The sequence below is a fragment of the Labrus mixtus genome, chromosome 7 (genome assembly GCF_963584025.1).
Source record: "Labrus mixtus chromosome 7, fLabMix1.1, whole genome shotgun sequence".
Taxonomy (NCBI): domain Eukaryota; kingdom Metazoa; phylum Chordata; class Actinopteri; order Labriformes; family Labridae; genus Labrus; species Labrus mixtus.
The window spans coordinates 21,008,991-21,034,429 of NC_083618.1; the positions used below are offsets into that span (position 1 = coordinate 21,008,991).

The window sequence follows — 25,439 nt, forward strand, 5'->3', positions numbered from 1 at the left end:
ATCACTGTGAATGTGACATGACATCTGGAGTCTAAATGTACATCACAGTATCTGACAGCAGGGGGGGCCGAGGGGGGCCGAGGGGGGGGGGGATGTTTGGATGGAGAGCAGGCATGACATTACCGCAGACATAATGACATCACACTGATATCATTACACATAACACAATAACAACACCCATTTTGCTAATTTTCTCCAGACTGAGGTAGGAATAAGAGGAAACTTACCAGCAGGGGGATGACTCACTGACTGGAACATCTGTCGAAATGAGAAAAACAGCAACCATGAGACAAACAGACGTATTTAAAAAAAAAATGGTTCAACAGCTTTGTTAGAATTTCTTTACATTTCAGGGAATGGGACTTTTTTGTGGTAAGGTCATATTTTCTCGGCTTTTGTGTAGAACTGTAAAAATGAAAATACTACTCTCAAAAACCAAGTTAAACTGTCTGACATGGAAGACGTTTAAGCCGAAAGATTATTAATGTACTCACTCTGCCAGCTGGTTATTTGTTTGTGTTAACTATGAGAAACAGGATGTTTACTCAGTTCAGAGACTTTTATTCAACTCGCAGGTGGAAACGCATACTGAAAAATCCAGGTAGTCTCCCCGCACAAAAACGCTCACAGGCGCTGCCACCAAATAACTAAATATTAATGTAAGAAACCTGAGAGACATCACCCATCTGTTCCTGCAGGGGGCTCCGGAGGCTCTCTCATTAACTTGACTTTCTCGTCGAGGTTAGTTTGCATCTCTTTTTGGTGAGCTTTCTTCTTGTTTTATGTTTCTTTTATGCTCTTTTTTTCCTTTTTATATTTTTCAACACCCATGCAGCACTCAATGCATCTGCTTTTTGACAGAAAAAAAAAAAAAACTATTTGTGTTTATGAATCACAGAATCCTCATAACCTGTTCCTTGATTAATAAAAAAAGTTTGCAATGTTTGGGCATCACGTCTTGAAAAAATGTCCTAGATGTACTTTCAAAGGTAAATTCATTAAAGGAAGCTGCTGTTCAGCAAATGCCAAAATCAATTTCCTTTGCTTGCCACCGTGTAAAAATGCCATCTGAAGAGGGAGAGATCTCAGCTGCTCTCAGCTCTGGATTACATAACAGACCTCCTCTAAACACTTTTATCAACACCCAAAAGTCTCCCTACGCATCTCCACAGCCCACTTAACGGATTACCACACACACAGGCTTGGTAAAAAAAAAAGAAGAAGCTTTTTAATTAAGCACTAATCGCTTCATTTTGTCCCACAGACCTTTTCTAAGACCTAAATCTCCCTCTTTACCTAGCCGTGTAATTACTGGTGTCTGTTTGGCAACGTTAGCCAGGTAGTAAATATATCATACTCTACATCTACATAACTTCATCCAATTAAGGGCTAAGTTAACTCTGCTCTCCTCTGCCTGTCTGCCTGAAGCGATAATTAAATGCTGCTGAAAGGAGATTAAAACAACAGACAACCGGCTCAAGTCCCTCAAACAGCGAGGGGCTTTTCAGAAACTGATCAGATTTTAAGAGGAAACAATCCATTTGGGACTAAGAGGAAGTTTATCAAAAACAGATTAATGTAAAGTCCCAGTTATAACGGGTCAGTGCTATGCCTGGTAGCAGGTACAGGATACATGTGAAGCGCTTGAATTAATCAAACACTAGAACGGTTACTTCAGATACTTGTGCTGGGAGCTTAAAGGCTAACTTAAAGGTGCACTATGTAGATTTGGTAGTGGCATTTGAAAGTTGGTGAAGTGTGACAAATTGTCTGAACTAAATACACAAAATGTATTCAAAGGAAAAAATGGGTCCCTGAACCCTGTTTGGAGCTAAAAAAAAAAAAAAAAAGCTACCGGGAGAGTTACAGTTTCACTGTTGCGGGCTCCCCACCATAACTTCTTTCGTAGCATTTCATCTTCAAACAGTGATACAGGGACCACAATTTCCCCTGCGGACAGTTTGTGTATAGTTATTAATGTAAGCGACGTGGGTGTATGTGAAGGAATAAATCAGTCCAAACACGTTCTGGGTCTTTCTCATAACTTTAGTCAGCTTCTCTGACGCACCGTACATTTCCCAACCTCTCTTCTTCTCCTCCTCTTTTCTCTTGCCTCACTACACCGCTCACTCCTGCCTGAACAGCGCCCACTAGGTGGCCTACCTAATAACAGGATATTAACATTACTGTAAACACTTGTAACCAACATTTTAGCAATCATTTAAGAACATACTAAAGTTATGTCTGCATAGAGAGGGAACATAATAAACATATGTTTCTAACTTATTTACATATCCCATTTTCACTCTTACATTAACATAAACCACAGAATCTGTACATTTCTCCAACTTTCACATTTCTCTACCAAACCTCCAAAGTGCACCTTTAAGATAACATTACAGTGAAGCTAGCTTAGCTACTTTGAACAACCTATAAATCAACATATTTCAGGACTTTACAGTAGATCATATTTGGCCTGATGACACATTTGTTTGCTGTCTTACTGAGAGTTGGTTTGCAATGTTTGTATCATGCAGTATTTTGTTACCCCAGTAACTGTTTCCAGGCGGTTACCCTCAACGTTTTCATTAACGGTTAACAAACTTTAGCTAGATTTCCCACAGTTTAAGCTTCAAGGGAAAAATGTGGCAAAAGTTGGCCAAAGAAACATAAATACCTCTACCGGTGTTATGTCGAGAAATGCATCCCTGTCGAGAGTTGCATGCACCTCGCAGGACAATTCAACATAATGGCATACATCACTTCTACATGCTCACTGCCATATTTTGCACCCACCTTTAAATTTCCTCTACACACACTTTAGAGTCAAACACTGTTTGCAGGTCGAATTTACGCAGGCTAATGAAAACGCTTCTACCGAGTCTGAAGAAAAATGAGGGCTCTTAATGTTTAAAACTTCAGATACTTTGTCACCAATAAACTATTGAATAGATGGAATTACCTAGAAGATATTGCATGTCCATTATTTGTTTTATCAGAAATAGCTGCATCAAGAATTCAAGATTAAAACTACAATTTCACCTGCTTAAAAAATCTCACACAGTGGCTCTAAATGCACAAACGAGCAGAAGCAACGGATTATTTTTCACTGTTATGGAGAAACTTTTAATAACTTTCAAAGTAATTCTATTCTTAAAGGGGACATATTATGAGAAATCCACTGTTACAGTGTTTTTGAATATATATTTGGGTACTGACCCACAAAATGTGAAATAAACCCATCCAGTTCTTTGTTTGTGGTCTGCATAAGTCTTACAACACAGAGATAAATGCTCCGTTTCAAATTTGCTCTCTTTGTGATGTCACAGAGGGATTCTTGTAAAAAAAGAAAATACCCTCCCCTCCCCTGGTATCTCCATTAAAATCAATCTACTTCTCCAGGAAATGTATTACCTCCAGTAGAAAGTGCTGCTGCATCCTTGGTGGCATTCCCCTCCTGTCCAGCAGGGGGCGGAGTTTTTACTGGTTGTTTTCCATCAGTGCCTGTTTGTGGTTTCTCCTCCTTTTCTGAGGAGGCACACTTGACAGTGTCAGAGCTGATCCCTTTACCGTCCTCCTGAGTTTTCTCCTCGTCTGTAGTGTCGCCAAAGGAAAACGCTTCCCCCTGCTCCTCATCTTCCTCCTCTTCGTCCTCTTTTGGCGGTTGCTGAGGCATCACAGTAGACATAATCTCTATAAGAGAGAGAAATTTGAAGTGTGAGTAATTCATTTACACAACATGTGATATGAAGGGAGCACCTGTAATGTAAAAATGATTCACAACACAATGGAAGCAGAACTGGGTTAAGGAGAAGATAAGAAAACTGAAGGCTTTAATGAAATAAAGAATAATACCTAAACGGATGAAAGGGAAAGTTGAGATGTTTTGTCTTTCTTTAGGGATTTGCAACCCTTCAAATATCGCCCTACTTCCAATTAAAAGGATAGAAAAAAAAAAAGGACTGTACAAACATCAGGTTGGAAACATTTTTCCCTCTCCTGGATCTGATAATAAGATGCACTTTACATGAACTCAGGAAATATTGCTGCTCACTTTCATGTGCTTTTCCAGACTGCTGACATTTAGACCGGCACCCTTTGTGTGATTAGAAAATGTTTGGAAAAGGTCAAAAAAGGTCTCTGGGTTGGAATGCTCTCTGGTCTTAAAAACAAACTAAAGCAGCTTAACAAAATCAGCCACGTTAAAAAATACCTTTCAGATAAGAAATCAGTGTTGTGCTAAATTACACTGGCAATGATCATTCTTTGTTTACAGCACTAATGTGGTCTAAAAACCTCATTCATAACTACAGGGAATGAGGTGAAGGCCCTACTTGGTGTTTTCTTTAGTGCCTATAAACACTCTAAATTGAGCATCTGTTTAAAACTGTTTCCAAACAGACATGAAATATAACTCAGATAATGTAAAAAAAACGATTCACTTATTTCAGATGGAGAGGGACAGATAAACAGAGAATAATCCTGGATATAAACATGACATATGGCCATTAGTGAGACCGTTTGTTTAATCCATAGACTGTAAATATGAATGGACGAATGACGTCAGCCATCTGTTACAGCAGGGGGCTCAACAGAGGCGGCCGTCATGTTGGAAACTCTGTCTCAGCCTAACTTTCAGTCAACCTCACAACAGGCTGAGAGCTGGAGCTGAGGCAGGTTTTAAAGCGTCTTGTCAAACTGCTACACCGTTCCCACCTGTCAATCAGGTCAGCTGAACGCCTAACTATGGATAACACCAGTGGTGTAGTGCAGGGAATGCGAAGGTAAACGGAGTATACCCACTTATTTTTCAGTCTCCATAGAGCAGGGGTGGGCAACTGGCAGCCCGGGGACCACATGCGGCCCCAATTCAACCCTCAACGTGGCCCTCAGGCCAATTTTTACATATCAATGAATTGGAAACATGAAGAAAACATGACAAAATCTGCCATGAAATCATGAAAACCAGAAATATGTCCATAATAATATTTGATCACTGGTATATGTTGAGTTAAAATTGAGACATAATCGACCGTAATTGTTTTTGTATGCTACAATTTGGCCCCCTGGCAGTGAGAATTAAATGAATGTGGCCCTTGCTGTGACCAAAGTTGCCCATCCCTGCCATAGAGTATACACACTTCTATCTGCTCTGATTCACACCAATGATTGACTGACTATATTCAGTAGTTTGCTGCAAGTTTTAGGATGGTGAAGGGATGACCCTCCCTACTCTGTCTCTGATTGACCAGTATATACTAACTGAATGTGCATGAGTAGTCTCACATGTCACTGTTTATAGCAAAGGCCATTTTTCCTCTGCCGGACGGGTCACTGGAAAAAATACGGAGGTTGCCTCTTGGTTAAATCAAAGTCTGATGTTGAGGCTTATTGGCAGATTAATTAAGATATCCACACACACACACACACACTGATGAAAACACGTGACCAATCAGAACAGACCTCAATTACCTGAGAGTCTCCGTTTCATCTTTGTCTTATCAGTGAACGTGAGCAGAGTACAAAAGGACAAGACGTTTTAGGTATTAATTAAAAACTTAAAGTGCAACATTAGCAAACACAATTAGATTTTACAGCGGTTCGGTTTCAAGACACAAACTCAACGGAAAGCTCAGCGTGTAAATTGACAGGTGTAATCATGGAAATTAGATTTATTCCGAGCATACGTTTGAAATAAAATGGAAATTTTCCATGACAAAGATGCCCTCGAGGTATTTAAATGCTGCAGAAAACAGCAGTTCTTTCATTATTTCACAAAGAGGGGATTTTCTACGACTCTGTTTCTGTACATGTTAGTGTGCCACTCCTGAGCAGCATCTGCTTTGCATTTTGATTAGCTCAGAGCTTGCTCCCAGCGCTGGAACATTCTTGGACCTGATTGGGCTTTTTGTCAGGCTCCTTTGGGAAAATGAGAGCACGGAGTGGAGGCGGCTGAACACGGGCCGGCTTCGCAGGGGGGGGAACAGCTCTGAAAGAAAGACGCTGCCGGTGGATTGTGAAATTCACTGTCAGCACTAATTGTGTAACCTGGATACAAGGGATGTCATGATGTCAGTTATGGTTCTCGTTATCTTTTACTGCTGACGGCTGAGTTTGGACACTGGGTTTTCTTGGCACTGTGGTTCGGGGATATTAATGGCTTTGAATGCTGAATGGCCTCATGGTGGTGTTAAAAGCTTTTCTGAAGTTTAAGAATAGAGATGTGTTACCTATGATCAGTTAAGGTTTTAAAACTACAGGAGATGACAGACAGCAGGGCTCAGGAGCCGGTAAGAGTACTGACACAGACGCTAAGTGATGTAATAATGTGGACATAGTTTGAAGCAGAACTAACCTAAATTATCTCCTTAAAAGAAAGTAAAAATAAAACCACATTAGACTTATAAAGCACTTTTCTGACTACTCAAAGACACTTAACAAAGAATAACAACAAAACTAAACTGTGGAAATTATAAAAAGAAGAAATAATGTAAAAGAAGGAGGATGAGAATATAGTTTGTTATGGCTGTAGGAGATGTAGAAGAGATGAGTTTTTAGGGATTTCTTGAAGGCACTGGAGAAGGCCCTGATGCAAACCTCCTGCCCATGTTGCGTTTAGGCTGCCACTAGACGGGGCTGTCGCTCCAGTTAATGGCTACTGCCGCTCTACTACCAGGATGTAAACCAGCACATTGAAGGGATGGCGTCACATTCAGTCGGGAGGATTTTGATCAAGAAGATGGAGACAAAGTTGTGTGTAGGCCGTGTCAGGTTAACCTGTCATAGAACCACTCCAGAGGATCGAAGGCTGGTGCTGTTAGCACTGCTAACGTTAGCCACATTCAGCAAACCATCACCATTGTTTACCTGCACACAATGTGATCCTGTGTTTCGCTGTGTTTGATCAATTTTGCTCGATTGTGAGTGTTTTCTGAGTTTTTCCTTAACTTTCGTCTATATTTAAGTGTGTGTCTAATCGATGGTGAAATGAGTCTCTTGGAGCTTCCCTATGCCCCTACACATGCTGCATACTGTATTGTGCTACAAAAGCTCAATGAAAACTGTTCAGGTTGGGGGTTTATTGAAAAGATAACCCATAAAAACAAATAAAATGAAATGCTGTTCACATGAACATTTCAGTCAACTAGAAGACGTAGTAGCTGCAGACGGAGAACAAATGAAAGGGGAAGCATAATTTAAACCATCCCTTTAAGAAAATTATAGACTATAAGTCTTCTGCTTTGTTTGGAAACCAATCTTCGGCCTGTTTACAACTATGATATGCCACTGCAGCCTTTGGACCCAGCAGCCTCCTCTGCACCAAACACAGTTTCCACAGTTGGCCACGCGTTGGTCCATTAAACAATGACTCTTTTGTGGAGGGAAAAACTTCAGTTTGGTCCTAAGAAAGCATTGTTTCTACATTCGTCACTGCAGCACTGATTAGCTCTAAGGTCATTTGGGCCTTGGCTGTTCAGGCTTTCTACAGATCATGTAAAGGGTGGGAAATGGAGGATTTTGTCCAAAGAAAGCAGCACACTCACTTGAGGAAAACAAAAAGAATCATTGGTGTATAATTTCATTAAATGTCATTGCCATTGACTCAATAATCATTCTTGATAGCTAACTGGAGCAAATGGAGGTTCAGTTTATTATTAGATGTTAAGATTTCCACCTCGTTTCCTCCAGCAGGTTGGCTGATACCTTAAATAGATCCATTTCCTCACACTAATACTTAAACAGAAACCCAAAAAGTTTCTCGCAAAAAAAAAAAAAAGGTCCTTCTCAGAATCAAAATGACAGGTACTCTAGGCAACCGTCTTTGAAGGGAAGGCATTTGGACAAGCCATCAAACAGACTCCGGCTTAGAAAAATAAAGAGCCCCGAGAGTGGAGCACTGTGTGAAAGCTATTCTTGAGGGGAAAATAAGATACATCACAGAATAGAGATGAAACCAACTCCTACACACCCTGTCCCTGACCTACATAGAGCTGTGAAAACGTGGACCGAATGTGGTAATGAAGGGAGGGATGTTGTACAGCGGAAAGACTGACATGTTCGCATTTTCACAGGTGATCTGAGGGACACAAGGACAAACGTTTGCAGTGTGACAGCTTGCAGGAAAAACATGTTGTTGTTTTTTTTTTTTTTTTATGAAAAACTTCTTGGATTTCGGGTTGTCTTATATTTTTCCTCCACTTTTACGACTACAACAAGTCTTGAACTGACATAGTTATTTTGGATAGTCGGCATTTAATTCATATCTCCAATACTTCTCAGGTCCCTGTGGTACTTTATTCCATTTTGCAAATCAGTAGGGAGGTCGGAAATGTAATGCGCTTTAAAATCTCAAATTGAGTGACGTAGTTTACAATCAGATGAAAAAAGGGGTTTCCAAAACGAAGCTTTTGTCCTGGATTTTGCAGATCAGCTTGCCTGGATATTTAGTTCGAGCCACTGATTTACAGTGTGCAATGTTTGACCAGGGCTGCACGATGGTGCAAAGGTTGGCGCTTTTGCCTCACAGTGAAGACGTCCCTGGTTCAAATCCCAGGGTCGGGCAAGGCCCTTTCCGTCTGGAGTTTCTCCCCGTGCATGCATGGGTTCTCTCCGGGTACTCCGGCTTCATCCCACAGTCCAAAGTTTTTGCTTGTTAGGTTAATTGGTGACTCTTAATTGTCTGTTAATGTGAATGTGAGTGTGGCTAAATCAGCCCTGTGATTGACTGAACCAGGGTATACACCAACTCTCGCCCAATGACAGCTGGTATCAGCTTCAGCCCCCCAGCGACCCCAAACAAGAAAAGCAGTAAAGATCATGGATTGATGGAATGTTTGACCAACTGCAGACAACCTTTGCAGCCATTGGTCAGTTGCATTCGGGTGTATCAATAGACAATGGTGGATAGCAGCAGCAGCTGGTGACGACTGAATAAACACCATTTGGAAACCGAACAGAAAGTCACTGAGAGAACTGCTTCTTAAGGCTCTTCTTTAACAGAAAACGACATTCAAACACTCGGCAGACAACAAGAGACCAGTCAGCCATTGACGACAACAAACAGTGCCAGGCAGAGACGTCGATTCTGCCTCTGGCGCTCCTTCCTTCTTCAGCTTCCTGGAGGACTTCCCCATCAAGAGATACTAATGTTGTGACTGTGCCATTTATAGGAGACTGGAAGCTCTTTGAGAACTGAAGGAATATGTCTTCCTTTAGGCTGTTGAAACACATCAAGATCTGATTGAGAAGATGTTCTCAGACATTTGGTTCCTTTGCTTTCACTTGAACATAATTTTGCCCGATCAAAATGCTAAAACTCTGAAGAAGCGAAGACTGTTGCATTATATATTATAATCATTATGAATATTTAAAAATTCACTTTAAATTAATTTCTGGTGACTGTTTCGCCGAAGGCCATGCGGAATATGCAATCAGTGTAAACACAACATAATAAGAGGGTTTTCTGTGCATATTTGACACACAGTCTATTCTCACCTTCCTCCAGGTTAGCATTGTTCAGACAGGTATTTATTAATAATGTGAGATTCTGTCTGGCCTTCATGTGCCCTCTGTGGTAGAGAGCAGCTCCTTTGGTGTCAGTCCACAGCAGCAGTGATGTGCTGCTGGTGTCACCTTAGTCAAGGACACAATGGGACCTGCCATCTGCCATGTCTGCACACAGCACAATAGAGCACTGGCTTTAGTAAGTCAAGAAAATACATTTAAAATGGATACAAGGAAGGTCAAGTCTTTTAGTAGCTCTCCCCACAGTTTTCAGCCTTTGACGAGTCGAAGATGACTAATAAAACCTGTAACGCAAGGCGGTTATATTATGACTCAGAGTTTCTGGATTGCAAAACTCTCAGCAACCTAAACTTCCCCTCCTGAATTTGAAAATGTTTTAAAATACTGAACAGTAAAGATATTCCTACTCCACGTAGATGGATGTAGCAGCTCATCAAGCAACTTGTTTTCAGTCAGTATGCAGATCTAAACTCGCAAATCAGAGTATACGGGTACAAATCTATGTTTTACAGAAACTGGTTTTCCATGAGAAAGGAGGTGGAAAATTAGGGGCTTAAAAGCAACAGTGACTGTGAACTACCATCATCTTATTATGTTAATTATATGTGAGTGATTTGGATATCTCATAAGTTTGAAAAGCAAAGATGAAAACAGGCTGCAAAATATTCTATTGATGGCCAAAAAGCAAGACGACATACATGACTAATCATTCCCATTTCTTTAATTTTGACTGTCCATCTATTTCATACATTCTGAGAGTTTTCTAGAGAGGATGAGGGCATCATTTTTGTCACTTTTTCTAATCTTAACTTTAGATGTATGCAAGTATACAGACTGAAACTTTATGTTAGAAAGATAAGCTGTTATATATGAACTACATTCTGAAGGTCTATCATTACTGGGACAACTCCAAAGACTGTAAATATTAATGGACGAATCCCGAGTGACGTCACCCATCTGTTACTGCAGGGGGCTCCGGAGGCTCCATGCTGGAAATCCCGCCACAGCCTCACTTTCAGCCAACTTTCAAGAGCTGGAGCGGAGGCGAGTTTTAAGCGTACTGACAAACAGCTACACTGCGCCTGCCGTGCAAACAGGTCAGACTTGCACCTAACTTTGTATAAAATGAAAATGGATGCATTACTAAAAAATGTACAGTGTGTGCCCATGAGGACAATAACTAATCAGGCCTATTTCATTTTTTTGTACCAGGCTGTAAACATGCTAATTTCTGCTGTAAAAACGGCTTTTGTGAATGTGACTTCTCGGACTCTTGGAGCCAGCCTCTAGCAGACACTTGAAGTACTGCTGGATTTTGCACTACTGCATTTTTGAACACCAGAGGTTGTCGCTTGGACAATCCTCAAACTGGCACAGAATTCAATTCAATAGAAGATAGACCCAGCACAAGTGGAATTCTGATAACAGATCAGACTACTTCAAGAGAGAATGGGATCATGATCTTTTATCAGTGTTAAATCAGTCCATTTAGACCAAAGTATGAGTCAGATGATGCCTGTTACATGCCCATATATATAATTAATTAAACTCTCAAGATTGAAATCTCAAGCCAAGTCGTCCTCACTGCTTTAGTCTCACTCTTGCATTCCTCCAGAGCCACAGACGACCTTATACACCAATTGCAGACTTCCTTATTTAATCCTTTGACACTTGAAGTCCCCTGTATGTGAACATCAGTATATTGATGAGAACATTTGTACACACGATGATGCTTTTATTCTGCTAGCTGTTCTTAATAGTTCACCAATGAACTAGTTTGAGAACCAAAGAGCCTCACTCCCATAGCCCAACTCAATAACTTTATCTTTCACCTCCAATAAGATCAAGTATGAGAAAACACTCGTAACACACCTGAAATGAATCAAAGCTCCAGTATGAAGTTTCCTCTGAGTGTGTGGAAGATGTGAGTTCCCTCATCCATAACTTCAAGGACCACATCTATGACGTCCTCTAACAGAAGAACTGTGTGAGTTACAGCGACAAAGATCTAAAAGGTCTGATGTAAACAGTGTGTTAAAATGTCGTTATTTGATGCAGCACGCTCACACAGTCGGTTGTTGCCTTTGGCGTCAGTCATTGTGTTTGATAAGATGTCAGCCATTCTACAGGTATCAAACCAGCTTTCTCTCTCATTGTAAAAGAAACGCAGCTGAACCTTTTGAGGTGTCTGTCAAATCAGACATCACATTGTGAAAATATACTCCTGAATTCAAATTGTACTTTTCTTTAAACGTCTGCCAAAGCAAATCTTCCCACAATTACATGTAAGCTCAAGATGTGGGGTTGGTGAATGATGAGGGGTTAGGACTGGAAACAGTAGAGGTAGCAGTAAGAAATGCCCTGAGAGTTTAGTCCTGATACAACATGTGATTTTTAAACAGTTTGTTCAATGCTGAGTATTATGATGTGACTTACTTCTTTTTTATAACTTCTAATGATGTAAGTGAATGGTAAAAACATCAGTCTGTTTTCTCCTAATAGGACAACAAGACACTTCATCACATTTATTTAGAATAAATCAAATGTGTAATCCAACTTGTGCAATAACAACGGGTACAAAGATTAACGTTTAATAATGACGCCTCCATCGTAACCTTAATCTGACCTCACTAGAGGCTGACTCAGCAGTATAAATGGTAAATGGACTTGAGCTTGTATAGTTATTTTCAAGTCTTCTGACTACTGAAAGCGCTTTGACACAGCAGGTCACACCTACACATTCACACACTGATGGTGGAGGCTCCTGTGTGAAGTGACCATCAGAAGTAACTAATCCCATTCATGCACATTCAAACACCACCAACGAAGCAGCAGGAGCAACTTGGGGTTAGGTGTCTTGCCCAAGGACACATCGGACATGTTGCTGCAGGAGCTGGGGATCGAACCATCGACCTTCTGGTTGAGAGACGACTGACTCTACCACTGAGGCACAGCCGCTGGTACTAGCAGACTAATGTTAGCCAAACTCAGCAAACCAATTTGACAGACGCTTGGATCCTGTTTAGTCTCGTTAAATAAACTGTTGTTATTTTTGACTATTTTCTACGTGTTTTTCTTTATATAGAAAAGCCAACAAATCTGAATTTATTTAGTATATTTGTTCTATTTTAATTACTCACCTTGGAACATCCCTAGTCTCATCGAAATCTTGATTAGTGTGCTTTTGTTGAAGCCATTTGCTTTGTTGCTGCAGGAGCTGGGGATTGAACTGCCGACCTTCCGGTTGAGAGACAATGACTCTACCAACTGTGCCACAGCAACCTCAATAATGTCCCATAGACTGATAAGTATAAGTACCTAAAAGTGTCATGTTTCAATGCAATATTACCAGAACTATTTAGGGAGTGGACATTACATGGATTTGAGTATCCCTGTTATGAGCCTTATCCTGGTTTTGATCATATTTGGGACATGGTGTTTACATGCACAAAGAGAAACCTGGGGCCATATTCACAAAGTCCAAGAGTTTCTCCTTGTGACAAAATTCTAAGAAAACTCTAAGAACAATGGTTTCCCCTAAAAGTTAAGGCTAGATCCTCGTAAAGATGAAAGCTATTCACAAAGCGTGTAAGCCCTTAAGAGAGCTCCTCAGGTGTGAAACTGTGAGGAGTAGTGAGGAGGACTTTTAACAGGATGAAGAGTTTCTCAAGCTCTCCAAACACCAGACAAAAAAATATCTACGCAGACATTTCAATCCATCGTGGAGTTTTCTCAGTGCAAAGTGAGACATGCATGTTGAGTTTCTCCACATGTGGTTACCTCCACAGGTGCATCCAATCGCTAATTAAGCCTCCCCACCTGCTGATGTGACGATCATGTGAAGAAGCTGCTGCGCAATTGGGCATGTGATTTCAAACATTTGGTAGGATACTTTTAAAGTTTGTCTTGCAATTCATCACACAGAGATGCCGATTTCATAGTGTTCATAATTACAAACTGTCTGACTATATTCTATGATTTTTCAAAATTTTGTTGGATTAACCAATCACAGCTTCTGAAAAAAATGTGTCATAGTTAGAGGGTCAACAACACCTCCTCACTAAGATAAAAGTTTTTCTCCTAAGCTAAGACTCCTTGCTAGGATTTTTTTAAAGCAAAGTTTGGAGGTCTCTCAGAGGATTCTCAGAATGTTTGTGAATACAGGGTCTGGTTATTTTTATCCCTGTGCACATTATAAATACTGGTATCACAGTTTCTGATTAGTGCATCTTATTTGCGCAGGCGCCTGCAATGTTTATTTTTTACAACACAAACCATACTTGTTGGGAAACTGTCTGTTCACCACAGACTTGAGTAGGTCAACATTTCAAAGCTTTTTCCCATCCAAACTTCAAACTACATCTAGTTCTTTGATTGCCGAAGGACAAAACTCAGTTTTTTCATCGCTCCAGAAGTGAGACACTGACACAGCACTTGGTTGAAGCCACACCTGTGCAGGTGGTCAGTAGCTATCAGAAACCGGGTTCAAGCGTATACATGCCACAGTACCCCGTTTTCTTTCGGAGTTCTCCAGGTAGCAAAATCTGGTTTCTCAAAATCCAGATAATGGCTTTTCCTGGTTTCTGAAATCCGGATGTACATGCACAAACACAAAAACAGGACATTTAACAATACACGATCAAAACCAGGATGCTCAAGTCCATGTACGCACTGCGGGTCTGTGCATCAATAGAGTGTAGCCAACAACAAAAATGGATTGAATGCCTTATCAAGTTTTTCCCACCATTACTGACAAGTGTGATTGGGATATGTTTGCCCTGGACAATGACATCAGAAGAGCTGTCAATAAATTAGACATGTCGTGTTTCACTGCCATGATGCAAGTGTGACAACTAAATACTTCCCCTGACTTTGTCCTTCTATAGTTAATTATCTAACACTCCCAGGGGAATGCAGACAGTGTGTAATGTAGCCCACCAGTAAACATTTGGCAGGCGTGTCACCAGTATCAAATGACTGATTGTGTACTTGAGCACCAAGGCCCTTGCATGTGTACATACGATTGCATGAGAGCAAGTTTTGGTGGGTGAATGTGTGGCAAAAGGAGAGAGTTCCCATTGATAGTGGAGTCTTTGTGGTAGCTTCGGGCCATGCATGCAAGGATTGTAAATGTCTGGTTGAAGTGCTGCACTGTGACTAAGGAGAAAAAAATCTGATACAGTGAGTCCATGGAGCTGGAGGGGGGGAGGCACTTGGACATCCGGCTAGTGAGGCAGAAACAGTGCCCTAGCTTAAAATGCAAATGACTTGGTCAGAGGTCCCTTCTCCCCCCTCTTTTCTGTTCAGAGTACAGAGGCAGCGTGAAATCCATCCTGGGAGGGGCTATTGTACTCCGGGAGGCAACCGTCAAAACTGGAACTGTTGAGGCCAGGGAATCTCTTTTTATAGCCCGAGGATGTGGTGGAGCAGTGCAGCCGGCCAGAGGTGTGTTTCTGAGATGATCCGCCAATCGCTCCCTCATCCTTCCTGGTGTCTGTGTCTCAGGATCTGCTGCTATCACAACAAGGCCTCACGCTTCTTTAGCCCCGGCTCGCTCAGGTTTAATCGTCCATGTGTGGTGTGTGCTCTGCCAAAAAAAAAAAAAGGGCCACACGTGTACCTTCTGTTTCCCATCCTCTCCTCCTCTGCCTTTCTCTTGTCCTCTCTGTGAGCTGTTGGACAGAGGCACAAACCAGCACTCCCACCAACCCCCCCCCCCCATTCTCCACTCCATCAATGGACAAAGCTGCTGTCTTTGCAACATGCTAACCGTGCTCAGAGAGAGAGGAAGGAAGAGGAGGATAGAGAATACAGGAAGGAAAGAGGGGAAAGTGTTTCCAGGACAACAAGCATAAACGGCTCTCACCTCCTTGTCCTCAGTAGTGTGTCCTCCGAGAAGCTTCAGGCACTCCCTGGTGACCCTTTAATCCTCCCATAAACTCTCTGTTTTCACTACACGGCCGGCTCCAGCTCACTCATCTTTATGGTCTCCTGCGAGGGCTGCTAGTAGCTGAAACAGATTGGAATTCTCCTCTGCTGTTTACTTTCCCACAACTTCTCCTCCTGCACCGTGTGCACTGGCAGCTCTAGATGAGGTAACCCTTTTTGCTCCCTCCCCCTTTTCCCTCTCAGCCTCTGTCTGCTCCTCTGCTTGTGTTCCTCCCTCTATCTCCCCCTCTCTGTCCCCTCTCTTTTTTAACATGGGTCCTTTCAACCCCTCAGTCCCTCCACTCTCTCATTCTGTCCTTTTCTTTTGGGTCTCCTCCCCACTCTCCCAGACCCCTGCTGCTGCCCAGACAAGCAGCACAAAGCAGGGTGAGGGCTCTCACACGCAGCCAGCCAATAGCAGAGTGGCAAAATCAAGCATGCAGCCAATGAGAAGCCTTGTAGGAGGTGTTTGTACCAATCGGGGGAGATTATCAGGAAAAGTGGGCTGAACAGAAGGAATTAGGGGTAACGCTGTCTGAGAACACTTCCGTGTGAGCTTGTCTGTTCATGTTGTACTTGAGTCAGCTGGATGAACTGCTGGTTGATTGGCGGGATTTAAAAAGAAAATGTTGCAAGTACACAGAGGAGATTAAATGTTAGCACATTGAATTAAAGCAGTACATGTGATTCATTTGATGAAAGGCAAAATAGTATATTCTCCACATGCAAAAAAAGAAAAATAGCCTACTAATTTAAATAATATATTTTTTAATTGTTTTATGATTGGGTCTGGAGAGAGAAGATGAGCATTTGTGAAACAATGGGCATTTTATAATATAGTGTGAACACAAAATATTACTAAAAATATAGAAGAAACATAGAAATACATCCATAATAAAGAAAATAAAGTTAAGTACCTGTTCTCGGGCAAAGCCTCTGTGAAGCATTTGACGACGACAGAAGAGATAGGCTCTCTTCGACTATTGTTGAGAAAGAAAAAAGAAAAACAAAGACTACTTAGTATGTTAAAACTTTCACATTCTTGAGTAGTTATTGAACAGGCAAGCAAAAACAAGATCTGCACGAGAAGCTCCCGTTTGAAGGATTTATTAAGTGACGTTTTTGAGGAGGAGCATGTTGGCACTATATGGTGTGCGAAATCAGAAGGACTAAAATATGTTACTTAAATGTGCAGAAATCTTTACATTTAATGCACGCAAGATCCATTTACCACTGTAATAAGTGTTGATTGTTTTCCATGTTTATTTTTGTCTGACCGAGACAGGAGACTGAAGACACATCCAGAGAGTAACAAACAGTCATCGAGGGCAGGAATCGTATTTGCAGTGAGTTGATCTGAAAATCATAAAGCTTTATGTTGAGTTCCGAACATCCTCGTGAAAATCCCATATCACAGTTCTTTAAAAGCGTTTGTACAAATACCTGACAGTCGTCTTGTTTGGTCAGTGTAATCATCCTCATGTGGCTTTTGTCTTGGCTGTGAAACAGATATTTCATCATTATTTGAGTCCCATTTCTCTGTATAAATCAGAGCTGTATGTTTTAAAACACTGATACATAGGCCACCCTGGAGGCAGAGCTGCACTCTGTGGTGAGTTCATGAAAGGCCAGATCGGGCCCACAGTGAATCATGACCAGGAAGTGAAGGTCCCAAAGACTCAGGGTATCCTTACGCAGAAGAAAAGACGACAAAAAAAGGCTCAAATACTTGTCTAGATGTGTATCACAGCTTTAAGCAAGAGCAGAGAACTCACCTCACTGTCAAGAACATACAGGAGATTTTCCACCACCACCATCTTCCTCACTCCTTTAAAGCAAACATAGAAAGACAAAACATTAAACAAGCACACAATCTTTTCCAACAGGCCTTTTAACTTTGTGTTTCTATTAGTTATTCTCTCCTTTTTTGCCCATTAGAAATCATAAAGTTTGTTAACAAAGCATTTTATTTATTGCACACAATGTAGCAATAAACAAGAAGACATTTGGGCTTTCACACCTGCAGAAAACTCAGGATATTTCCAGGAGGAGCTGAATGTTTCTCCTGCCAGACCCCTAGTATTTTTTCCGCAGCAAGTCCCAGTGAGCTGATGTGAGAACGCAGCAGGATATAATCTGGAGAATTCACCTCGAGCCAATGGGAGAGTGGCAAATATTCTTATTATAGCATCGTACAGCCGACTCTGTTGCTCCGTCCGCTACTTCCGCATCATTTTTTTTCCTGTCATGCCTCTTTGTACGCAAGGCCATCCCGTCCATGTAAACATGGCTCCAACAACAGTACAGCTGGTGCTTCTCACTCATTGTAGACAGTCATGACTCAGAGAGACATTTACAGAGGATATACTTGATTTCTACTGTATTTATGTGTAAAGTGTTGCACATTCTTCCTTTTTTAAAACTTGGTTTTACTTTCAGTTGGTATACACATTAATCTGGCTTACGTGTGTTGATTTGAGGAATTTGTATACAGTATATGATTTGTTTATCAGAGACAAACATTGTAAGAAGAAGAAGATATCCTTTATTAATCACATGGGCTGAAATACACACACACAACATGCACTAATGAAGAGATGTTAGAATGAGGGTCTGCACATGAAAGAGTGCCCGAGCAGTCGGGGTTTTCGGTGCCTTGCTCAAGCGCACCACGGCAAGACTCAGGAAGTGAAACGGCACTTCTCCAGCTACCAGACCAATTTCCAGACTAGATCCACACCGGCGACCCTCCGGTTCCCAACCAAAGTCCCTACAGACTGAGCTACTGTCGCCCTCGTCGTGGTAATCCTTGAACGAGCAGAAGTCTGTCTTTATTTGAGACTGGAGCTGAGTGTGTGGAGAGGTGGGATTAACATTCTGCTTATCAGAAAATAAAAACTAGCACTTACAGAAGAGGGTCTCAACTAAACTCTTTCAAAGATCCTACATCCATTTTTTCTACGGCTGCGATGACAAAAAGAGAAATTAAGAATAATAAAGTTTACCTTCAGAACCCTCGTATTTCTGTGTGAGGAGATAGTGGTACGTTTTCTCGTCACCACTGGATGGTTTCTCTACCAAAGCCTAAAATAGAAGAACCCATCTTAATCTAAATGTGGATTCACCTTCCACAAGAGCTTGTTTGAGTAATAAAGTGCTGAGAGGTCTCTAACGCTGTCAGGTTTCAGAAAATTGTCTTCACAGTTTTATCAAAGAACAAAGGGATGTCAAATGAATAAAACCTTTTAAATAAAGGAACGCCCAAAAAGAATAAATATTTTTAAAAAACTGAACACAGTGAATTTAATTGCAGTTTTATCAGGCGCCTGTACTTCACAAAAAATATGAAATAAGCACTCTGGTTTTACTCGTGCATAAAAAGCAAGAAGTAATCCCTAACACCCTAAAAATGATGGGGTTGGAATAAGGCTCTGTTTTTCTAAAACCCTCTGAGCTTCAGTTTGGTTCATTATGAGGGTTTAAGTTTGACTTTCTTCAACATTAATCTGTTGTATTTTTAATCTCAGTCGTTTATTGAGTTTTGCCAAAGCTTCCTGTCTTTAATTTCAAACTCACTGTTTTGTTCCCAAGTGGAATTTAATTTGCAGTCAAGTATAAAACAAAACTCAGACATGAACATCAGGCTTAAATGATTCATAAACTGAATTTCCAAATAGTTAAGACATATTTAATCCTCATTGAGCTCACAGCAAAACGTGAAATCTGTCTTACAGGGTGTGGTCACGCAAGGACAGTGGTGTTGTAGTCCAGACCACACAAACTGAGACCAAGACATCTGGAGACCTGCAGAGTGCTCCGAGAACGAGACAAGACCAAGACATTTAGGGATCCAAACCAAGTCGAGTCCAAGACATTTAGGGATCAAGTCCGAGACAAGACCAAGACATTTAGGTATCAAGACAGAGGCCAGACCAAGACCAAGATAAATCATTATCTGGGCAGTGGGCAGTCCCTCACTTAGACCGTAACACTGGGAAGGTTGAGGCCGTAAAATCAAACTACAAATTGAATTCAAGTTATTTGTTCTTTTGCAAAGAGACGTTTTCCCTATAATCACAGAATTATGTGGAAAAATAACCTTTCAGTGGTGGTCTTGACTGGTCTTGATTTAAAATCGGGAGTCCGCCCAGTCTGAGACAAGACCTCCAAAAAGTGGTCTCGATACCGATTTCGAGTACTACAACACTAAATGATAGTTTAGTGGTTTGATTAACCCTTTCATTCATAATCTAAGTATCATTTATAAATACATTATATGTATCTAGTCGTAGACTGCTCTGTGAATGTCTTCTGTCAGCTATTTTTGTCCTTTGCTGACTTGTCTTTGTCCTTTGCTGACTTCACCAGTGTCTTCATTTCGGCCTCTAATCACATTTAGGGTGCCGCAGATTGTGACATTCAGCGCAGGAGGAAGCTGCGAGGCAAACACAGAGCAACATGCGAGGTCAAGTCAAGAAAGTCAATTACATTAATTCAATCTGAAGCCTCTTCAAATTAGGATTAAAGTATTCCTGTGCGTGCCGTTTCAGGCTGACTACAGGAAGAATAAGAACACAATGATGTCATACTGTTGTCCAGAAGATTTATTAAAACACGTTGAACAAATACACAGGATACAAATAAAAAGATGACGATTCACTTTTTTTCATTCAATTTGCTATACAGCACAAATATCAGAACCATAACACTGCTTGGAGCTCATTGTCTGTAAATGCTAGATACACTACACCGCCTCCTGGAAGTGGAGCGTCAAACCCAACGCTTCACATGCTGTGCATTCGCTGCAACAAAGGTGCCTTTAATCAGGGTCTTTTGGTAGCTTTTGAAGCCATGTTGATAAGCATGTACATACATTGTTAACATATTTATATTAGACTGAAGCCTTTTTTTTTTTCTTCGTACAGACGTTACATTCATACCGACTTCAGTTTGATTGCATTATTTCAGAGTATTTTTGTTTTTGACGTTGTCCCTCCAGAAGGGAGAAGGTTTTTGATTGATGAGCACACACTGTACTGTGCACACTGCATTTCCATGGCAACACCATCCGGCAGACATTCATCTTGTTTTTTTCTTCAGATTGATACATAAATCTGTTTGAGATGGACTTACAGTATCTGAAAAAAATCCTTCAAGTATTTACATGTTTCTGAGGTTCTATCTGTCGAGAAACCTAATACATGTCATGGTCAAGTAATCGATGGCGAAACAAAGAACGTAACAGCACTGATCAACACTCAGAAAGAATTGTGCAAAAACTGGCATGATGCTCTTTTTTTAAGGGTTACCTCATGGTGCGTTCAAATTCAAGTCCGATTAAAATCAGCACATTAAATTTAGCTCAGGATTTGAAATGGAAAACAAGTAAGAAAATACACCCATGGAGTCTGTACAATGCCACCTTTTCAGCTTAGATTTGTCCAGTCACAGTCTTCGTTTCCTGCTGCATTGGCACTAACAATAATAAAACAAGTAAATGCCACTGGTCTTTGGAAGAAAGGAGAAAAAAAAGACACGAGTTGTAGCAGTTTGCACCGTTAGTCCGAACATTCAAGCAAAGCCTTCATTGAAAAGGTAAGGTAGAAAGCTTGAATTGTAAAGATTGTTTGACTCCGTGGACAGTCACCTTTGCACATTAATAGAAGCAGATGGAATGGACAAGATATGTAGCCTAGCGCAACGATGCTAACATGCCTTCACTTCAGGTACAGCAAGAGGTAACATACACTCTTTAAGAAACCCTAACATAAGTGGAAGCTGGGGCATTGTTTAAAGTAATGCAGTTCAACGGTGGTCCTTAAACAGCAAGTATTATCAAAATCAAGTGAAGACTGCAACACAAACGATTCAACATTCTCACAGAGGCCATTTTCCTCTGACATTAAGCTAATGGTGGGGAGTAAAAATACTGCTGATTTCATACACCTGTGTTCCAATTGTATTTACAATTCTGACCAATGGTTTACATTTCATAGTTTCCAGGTTGATAAGCAACTTTTAATTAAATGTATAGTTGAACTTAGGAGGGAAATTAGTCAATTTTCAAGCTATTCGAAACCACTTAGCCACAATTTAACATCAGCTAACGTTAGCATTCAACCACCTCCTAGCTAACATTACCATTTGATACTGTTTCCTGAAACATTTTTTTTAAAAGTTCCAGTGTTTTATTTACTTCCAGGTTTTAATGACTCAGTCCACGATGTAGGTGGATATTTCAGAATTCATTTAAGCCTTTTAAATCGCATAACAAACATTGTTTTGTTAGCTAGGTAGTACTTCAATGCTAACTTTAGCTGCTTTTAATGGGAGCTAATGGGTTATCAAAAGTGTTATTTTTGTCTTCAATTGGTACTAAGTTCAAGTAAGTTCTACATGTAAAGCTTTAAGACAGTGATTCTCAACTGGTGGGTCGCGAGCATGGGCCTGAAAAAAAAAACTTGGCCACAAACCGTTTGTCAAGCGTGTTTTTAACCATGTTTGTTGTGTTCAGTTTCAGATGTTTTGCATCGTCTGAGCGACATGAAACATTTGACAGAAGCTGCAAACTGCAAAAACTGCAGATTTTTTTTTTCAATGAAATAAATCTGATTGGTTGAAACATATCAGAAATGTGGGTCATGTTTTTTCAGGGTGGAGTTGGTGGTGGGTCCTGAGGCTAGACGAGTTGAGAACCACTTCTTTAAGAGATGAGCTTTGTTGTGATTTTATCCTCTGTAATCTCAAATTGATGAAATATTCACTATTCATCGTCTCTCCTGTTGCTTATCAGTAGGGAAGCATCGAAATGGAAATTGTCAAACTCCCCACATTTCTACATTTTGAAAACTGAAACACAGCAGCTCACTTGTTTTTTCTCACTCATTTGAAGTCGTATATTTGTTATTTTTGCCATTAGTTAGACAGGACAGTGGATATAGTTGGAAATCAAGAGAGAGAGAGAGAGAGAGAGGGGAATGAGATGTGGGAAAGTAGCCAAGGATTGGACTTGAACCCGGGCCGCCTGCTTGGAGGATTACAGCCTCTGTACATGAGGTGTGAAGCTACAGTATAGGCCATCAGCGCCCCAGCAGTTCACATTTTTAAGCATTTGAGTTCTTGAGTGTGACGTCGGAGTAAAAACGGCCTCCGTGTGATTACGATGAATTACAGTCTGCACCTCAGTGAAGGAAACAGTGCATCAAAAGAATACATGGATTATCTTTTTAAAGTGGCACCAAGTAACCAAAGAACGTCTTATTTTACCTTAACATAAAAAGAAGCTAACAAAAAGCTCATCTTGAGACTTAAAGTGAGACTGTGCCTGAAGCACGCGGGATCTTATTCAGTTTCTAACAATGACAGGGAGCTGGGAAAGTCCCTGGATGTAAGTAAGAGGAGAGAAAAAAAAAAAAAAAGCTTCCACCCTCCACTCAGGAGTGTTCTCAGTTAGCCCCCGTCTGTGGATGTCGACCAGATGAGTTTCCTGTTTATAGTGCAGTCCCACTGGTCCTGGCTTGGGGGTTAAGCTCTACAGCCACTACTAACATTCAAATATAGTAAGAATCACAAATATCGTACCGTACACAGTAATACTCAGTCTTCTCTTGAGATGTGTTAAAAATCATTTCTGTAGCTTCTTTTTGACTTTGCTTGATCTTCATTTCCACTGATTTCTTCCATGTTTGTGTACATATTTCACTAAGATTAGACCTATGTGAGGTAAAATAAACAGCAGTCTCTGAGTATATACAGTACAAGAAGCCAACCCTCCCAGCCAGCATCTGGCAGTCAAATGTGTCTGCGGGTGTAGCAGGACTCACTTTCTCCACTTTCACCAGCGGGTGGCAGTCTTTCGAGGATTCAGACAGACTGTGTGTCCAGCTACTGCATACATGATCATAGCTTCTGATGCTGTCAGATCAATAATTTATCCACTGGTTACTACATGAATGACAAGAATTCATTTAAAAATGACAATATTGGCCCTCTGACTTTTCGGACTGTGACTAAAATTGTCCTTAAATCCGCTCCTTTCTCGTTGATGGGCACAGTCACAGTGTAGTGAAAAACGAAACAGGAGGCGCAGAGAACGAAAAAAAAGTCGAAGCTGGCACCAACAAAACACACATTTGTAGATTAAAATGAGCCTCAATCATGAGCGTCAGACTCTCAAGTCATGCCAGCTTCCTTGAGTTTCACCTTGTTCTGCAGGGATGCAGGGGGAAGGGGGGGACAAAATCGTCTTTCATAAAATCAGCTTTCTCCTAATCCTCCGCTCCGCAGCATGAAAGCAAACATCTACTGAAATACTTCTACAGAGTCCTTGAAAGATAAAAGTGCAAGTGTTAAGATAGGTACATCTGCATTAATCAAAAAAGTTAATCATCTCATCCGCAGACAGAGAGCTCGATTTAGAAGATTTAAAGTCGGCGGAAAAAAAGAGGAGGACATGGCGGAGGAGACGGCTGTCATTCACACAGACCCCATCCCCAAAGGGCGTCTGATCTCAGTGACACAGAGCTGATCTAATCTTCAATACAGATGACATCACTGGGTTTGCCTGACTTGAGGTCAGGTGTCGCCACGTCTCTCAAGGAGTCGAGTGACTTTTTATCCAGATGGCTTGTGGGGGGCGGAGGGCCGTTAGAGGAAACTGAGGAGGAAGGAGATGATAATTATTACTCGTGACAAACGTGTTTCACTTAGCACATTAAAGTGTAAAAATATGGGATTTAAAGTGTTTATTTAGTGTTACTTTCACACAGAATAAGCAAAAGCAACATCAGCATGTTATTAAAAAAAACAGAACTTAAAGTGAACATACCCAAAATGTCTGCAAACCCTCAGTGTGTGTGAAACTAAGGTAAGTACGATAGGTCAAAGTTGAATAAGGACGTCGGTCTGTCAGCTGTGATGGATGTTTACAAGAAAGGAGAGTAAGGGTAAGAATTCAAAATTCCTTGTTTGTTTGCTCTGTTACAAAAATGTTTTCGCTTACCTGCATGGGGGGCTTTAATGTATTTACATGTTGTGGTCTGAAGCCTCTTGTTGCTTTCCCTTTCTTACTCTTCACAGGTCTGATCCTCGTGTGTGTGTATGTGTGTGTGTGTGTGTGTGTGTGTGTGTGTGTGTAACAGCTACTCACAGGAATAACTTCCTGATACCTTTGCTCTGTCAAATATTTGGACACAGTAGGGCTGGGCGAGGTTCCCTGGTTAAAATGTTGAATGTTTTTTTAAAGGTGCAAAAGTTATCACCTATTGACTGAAGACTTTTCTATGATAAAGATAATTCAAATTGTTTGGGGAAACGGTCTCTTGTTTGTTCTTTTTGTGAGACCTTTATTGCTTTCCTTGTTGTGTCAGTAACCCGATATGTGAAATGTGACATCCCGACATGTGACATCGCGACATGTGACATCCCGACATGTGACATCCCGATATGTGACATCAAAAGACGCGACATCCCGACACCTGACATCGCTGGTCATTTGACATATCGGTTCAAAATGAACTGTACACTTCAGTTTTCCACTTTTTCCCCACTTATTTCACTGTCTAAAGTTTATTTTGAACCAATACGTCACATGACACGAGGTGTCACATGTCTGCAACAACAAGGAAGCACTGTTGCTTTTTATCCTTTTTTCCAAAATTCCATTTTCTTTGAAACTAATGAAAGTTCAGTTTCTCTTTCCTGCTGTTTTGTGCGGTTTTGTTCCTGTTTTCCCTTGACAGAACATTTCCATTTTCTTCACCTGCAGCTCAAGAAATGCGTCGCACTTAGATGTGGGCATGGATCCCAGCAGGAGCTTCATGTGCAAGCAAAAACAGGAGACTTGATGGGGGTTTTATATGTGTGAAAGGTTGTTAGAACTATCCAATGTGAACATGTGGACGCTTTTTCATCGGGTGCAAGCAAACTTGACGCCAATCTATTTAGACGTTTATTTTAACACCCAGCCCTGTGGGAAAGCGTCAAAC

The 25,439-nt window shown here is 40.9% G+C and overlaps 3 protein-coding genes across 5 annotated transcripts in view; 1 reads left to right on the forward strand and 2 right to left on the reverse strand.

The window, feature by feature from the left end:
* arhgef10la (Rho guanine nucleotide exchange factor (GEF) 10-like a) overlaps positions 1-15,929 on the reverse strand; it is a 144,482-nt gene extending 128,553 nt beyond the window's left edge. For 2 of the 3 annotated variants that reach the window (XM_061041226.1, XM_061041224.1), the window contains exons 1-3: positions 15,392-15,929; positions 3,415-3,693; positions 228-258 (exon numbers count right to left, since the gene is read on the reverse strand). In XM_061041226.1, coding sequence (XP_060897209.1) covers positions 228-258; positions 3,415-3,688 — 305 coding nt within the window. In that variant the 5' untranslated portion in view covers positions 3,689-3,693; positions 15,392-15,929. The other variant, XM_061041225.1, reaches the window with a different exon arrangement.
* The window catches only part of atrip (ATR interacting protein), a 486,763-nt gene that overhangs the window by 199,150 nt on the left and 262,174 nt on the right, over positions 1-25,439 (forward strand). The window lies entirely within an intron of this gene.
* The window catches only part of chd5 (chromodomain helicase DNA binding protein 5), a 51,282-nt gene continuing 45,885 nt past the window's right edge, over positions 20,043-25,439 (reverse strand). The window contains exon 40 of the mRNA XM_061041189.1: positions 20,043-24,109. Coding sequence (XP_060897172.1) covers positions 23,982-24,109 — 128 coding nt within the window. The 3' untranslated portion in view covers positions 20,043-23,981. The remainder of the gene's footprint in view (positions 24,110-25,439) is intronic.